This window comes from Rutidosis leptorrhynchoides, chromosome 10 (genome assembly GCF_046630445.1).
Source record: "Rutidosis leptorrhynchoides isolate AG116_Rl617_1_P2 chromosome 10, CSIRO_AGI_Rlap_v1, whole genome shotgun sequence".
NCBI lineage: Eukaryota > Viridiplantae > Streptophyta > Magnoliopsida > Asterales > Asteraceae > Rutidosis > Rutidosis leptorrhynchoides.
Genome location: NC_092342.1, coordinates 279,449,899 through 279,454,901, shown reverse-complemented (window position 1 = coordinate 279,454,901; position 5,003 = coordinate 279,449,899). Strand labels below are relative to the sequence as shown.

Genomic DNA, 5,003 nt, shown 5'->3' with positions numbered 1-5,003 from the left:
CAAAGTCGTTGTGTTGTTAGGTGTCTGTTATCAAAGCTGTAAATGTGTTTAGTTTGTGTTAGTATGATTTTGAGTTTGGTGAGTTATGTTTTATTTCTTCTAACAACAGTATGTATCACTACATTATATAGTATTAAGCAACGTGCTATTTAACAAAATTTGTAATCTCACAAGATGAAGACTTATAAGTTTGAAGGTAACAAATAAAAAATTCTGCGAGTTCTAGTAAGATCATAGAGTATAAAGTTAAAAAACTGAATATATAGTTATACGATCCAGCTGCTATAGGTGCTGCAACACTTCCTTGTATACGACGTTTTGGGTTTTATTTGATAACTTTTTTTCCTTGTTTAATATCAGCACATTCAGCCCCTTTCTATTAGTAACTCTAGAGAGAGCAACGTAAAGTTGCCCGTGACTAAAAACTGGTTTTGGTAGAAATAAACCAACATGTTGTAAGGAATGTCCTTGGGTTTTATTGATTGTCATTGCAAAGCATACAGACAATGGATATTGTCTTCTTTGAAATCTGAAAGGAATTCTTTTATCTGATGGAACAATTAACATACGTGGAATAGCAGTTATTGTGCCAACGTGGGTACCTGTTAAGATTTTAGCTTTGATCATTTCCTCCCCGAGCTCTGTTATTTGTAATCGTGTACCATTGCACAATCCTCCAGCTTGATCGACATTCCTAAGCAACATTACTGGTACACCTACTTTTAGTTTAAGATTATGCTTTGGTAGGCCACCAAGGTTGATGCTGTTTAGATAATCTGTATTGTACAATTCACTATTGAAGTCTGAGTCTTTTTCGGATTGACAAATACTGTCTGAGCTTAAAAACGACCTTTCATCACCCTCTAGATACTCCATCATACGATCATTAATGATGTTAACAATTTCGTGAGTTGGAGCGAGAATTGCACGTTCTTGATAATAAGTTGGTTTACCCAAATTTTCCAAAAAATCTGGATATATAGAGGTAATTATAGAACCAATAGGATCTTCAGCATTATTGACTAACAAATCGTCAGGGATTTCAATTTCTGATATACCGTCATCTGTCGAGTTTAAAGTACCATCACCTATGTTTAGAATCCAGTCTGCAAACCTTCGAGTATCTTCTACAGTATTTCCATTATCAACATTAGATGCACCTGAAGAAAGTCCCAAAAGTCTCATATTAACTGTAAGTTTCAGAACGGTAACATGATCCCATATGTATGAAGAATTAAGTGATGCATCAACTATATCCTCTCGTTTTCCTTGTGTAACGACTGGTAGGACTTGTCGAAAATCTCCACCAAATACTATAACTTTTCCTCCGAATGGTGTATCTATGCTATTAGGATTATCTACCCGGCATATATCGCGTAAAGATCGATCAAGATTTTCAACACACAATCTATTCACCATTGGCGCCTCATCCCAAATTATCAGTTTAGCTCTTCTTATTAATGCTGCCAAATTACTATTTGGCAGAATGCGACAAAATGTGTCGTCAGTTGGATTAATAGGGATTGCAAAACGGGAATGGGCAGTCCTTCCTCCACTCAACAACAAAGCTGCAATCCCACTTGATGCAACATTCAAAACAATGTCTCCCTTACTACGCAATGCAGCTGATAATGTTTTCCATAGAAATGTTTTACCTGTGCCACCATATGTAGTGACCCGAACTTTTTCATATTTATATATATTAAATGAAATTGATTTTTACATGATTAAGTGTTTCCAACATGTTAAGCAATCAAATTGTTAAGACTTGATTATTTGAAATGAGTTTCATGTAGACAATTGACCACCCAAGTTGACCGTCGATTCACGAACGTTAAAACTTGTAAAAATGACATGACGATATATATATGAATATACATATAGTTAACATGAGATTATGATAAGTAAGTATCTCCCTAAGTATATTAACAATGAGTTATATACATAAAAATGAGACTACTAAGTTAAGAAACTCGAAACGATATATATAACGATTATCGTTATTACAACGTCTTACTAAATACATATGTATCATATTAAGATATTGTTACACTATATTTAACATGATAAAATGATAATTATATATATCATTAAGTATGTTAACAATGAACTACATATGTAAAAACAAGACTACTAACTTAAGGATTTCGAAACGAGACATATATGTAACGATTATCGTTGTAACGACATTTAAATGTATATATATCATATTAAGATATATTAATATATCATAATATCATGATAAGATAATAATTTAACATCTCATTAGATATAATAAACAATGGGTTAACAACATTAAATGAGATCGTTAACTTAAAGGTTTCAAAACAACACTTACATGTAACGACTAACGATGACTTAACGACTCAGTTAAAATGTATATACATGTAGTGTATTTAGATGTATTAATATACTTTTGGAAGACTTCAAGACATATATCAAAACACTCATACTTAACGAAAATGGGTACAGTTACATTCCCATTCTTTTTCCATCAAGAATTCTAGTCGTATTCATACCCGTATTATACACAGCTTCTAGACGTACTTACTGTGGGTATATACCAATAGGAACTAGCATGGGATTCCACTCTTGATTATGTCATGTATGAATAATCAATTTTAACTTCTACCATTACTAGTCAACTAACTAGAACTCCTTTTAACCCCACTCACCACTTACCACTCATCATTCACTCCATTTCACTTCCAATTCTCTTTCTAATTCTCTCTCAACACACACACACACTTATGAATGAATTTTTCCAGTAGCTAATCATCATCTTCATCAAAAATTACTTCAAGAATCAAGCTATAATCATCTTAGGAAGAACACTTCAAGAACACTTCGAAAATCCTTTCAAGTTTACTAGTTTACATCCAAGCTTTCTAATCCATTCCAAGTAATCATCTAAGATCAAGAAACCTTTGTTATTTACAGTAGTTTATCTTTCTTATTCAAGGTAATATTCATATTCAAACTTTGATTCAATTTCTATAACTATAAACTATCTTAATTCGAGTAAAAATCTTACTTGAACTTGTTTTTGTGTCATGATCCTACTTCAAGAACTTTCAAGCCATCCAAGATCCTTTAAAGCTAGATCATTTCTTGTCACTTCCAGTAGGTTTACCTACTAAACTTGAGGTAGTAATGATGTTCATAACATCATTCGATTCATATATATAAAACTATCTTATTCGAAGGTTTAAACTCGTAATCACTAGAACATAGTTTAGTTAATTCTAAACTTGTTCGCAAACAAAAGTTAATCCTTCTAACTTGACTTTTAAAATCAACTAAACACTGTTCTATATCTATATGATATGCTAACTTAATGATTTAAAACCTGGAAACACGAAAAACACCGTAAAACCGGATATACGCCGTCGTAGTAACACCGCGGGCTGTTTTGGGTTTGATAATTAAAAACTATGATAAACTTTGATTTAAAAGTTGTTCTACTGGGAAAATGATTTTTCTTATGAACATGAAAATATATCCAAAAATCATGGTTAAACTCAAAGTGGAAGTATGTTTTTCAAAATGGTCATCAAGACGTCGTTCTTTCGACTGAAATGACTACCTCTTACAAAAACGACTTGTAACTTATATTTACGACTATAAACCTATACTTTTTCTATTTAGATTCATAAAATAGAGTTCAATATGAAACCATAGCAATTTATTTCACTCAAAACGGATTTAAAACGAAGAAGTTATGGGTAAAACAAGATTGGATATTTTTGATTGTTGTAGCTACGGGAAATATTGTAACAATTCTATACAAATCATATCCTAGCTAACTTATATTGTATTATTCATGTATTCTACTATATATTATGTAATCTTGGGATACCATAGACACGTATACAATGTTTTGACATATCATATCGACCCATCTATATAATATATTTTAGAACAACCATAGACACTCTATATGCAGTAATGTTGGAGTTAGCTATACAGGGTTGAGGTTGATTCCAAAATAATATATATAGTTTGAGTTGTGGTCTAGCCTGAGGCTTGTATACACTGGGTCATGGATTGATCCAAGATAATTTATATTTATTTATTTCTGTACATCTAACTGTGGACAACTAGCTGTAGGTTACTAACGAGGACTGCTGACTTAACAAACTCAAATCATTAAAACGTAATAAAAAATGTTGTAAATATATTTTGATCATACTTTGATATATATGTACATATTTGTATAGGTTCTTGAATCGACCAGTGGCCAAGTCTTACTTCCCGACGAAGTAAAAATCTGTGAAAGTGAGTTATAGTCCCACTTTTAAAATCTAATATTTTGGGATGAGAATACATGCAGTTTTATAAATGTTTTACGAAATAGACACAAGTAAATGAAACTACATTATATGGGTGAATGATCGAAGCCAAATATGCCCCTTTTGCTTGGTAACCTAAGAATTAGTAAACCAATCTACTAATTGACGCGAATCCTAAAGATAGATCTATTGGGCCTAACGAACCCCATCCAAAGTACCGGATGCTTTAGTACTTCGATGTTGTTTTTATCATGTCCGAAGGATTTCTCGGAATGATAGGGGATATTCTTATATGCATCTTGTTAATGTCGGTTAACAGGTGTTCACCATATGAATGATTTTTATCTCTATGTATGGGATGTATATTGAAATATGAAATCTTGTGGTCAATTATTATGATTTGATAATATATAGGTTAAACCTATAACTCACCAACATTTTTGTTGACGTTTTAAGCATGTTTATTCTCAGGTGATTATTAAGAGCTTCCGCTGTTGCATACTAAAATAAGGACAAGATTTGGGGTCCATGCTTGTATGATATTATGCAAAAACTGCATTCAAGAAACTTATTTTTGATGTAATATATTCTTATTGTAAACCATTATGTAATGGTCGTGTGTAAACGGTATATTTTAGATTATCATGATTTGATAATCTACGTAATGATTTTTAAAACTTTATAGATAAAATAAAGGTTATGGTTGTTTTA

At 31.8% G+C, this 5,003-nt stretch overlaps 1 protein-coding gene across 1 annotated transcript; it reads right to left on the bottom strand.

The window, feature by feature from the left end:
- Positions 1 to 282: 282 nt before the first annotated feature.
- LOC139871076 (uncharacterized) lies at positions 283 to 1,667 on the bottom strand. The gene is made up of 2 exons (XM_071858817.1): positions 1,656 to 1,667; positions 283 to 1,608 (listed from the first exon to the last, which is right to left on the bottom strand). Exons 1-2 carry the CDS (start codon positions 1,665 to 1,667, stop codon positions 283 to 285), a joined length of 1,338 nt encoding a protein of 445 aa, XP_071714918.1.
- Between the last annotated feature and the right edge of the window lie 3,336 nt (positions 1,668 to 5,003).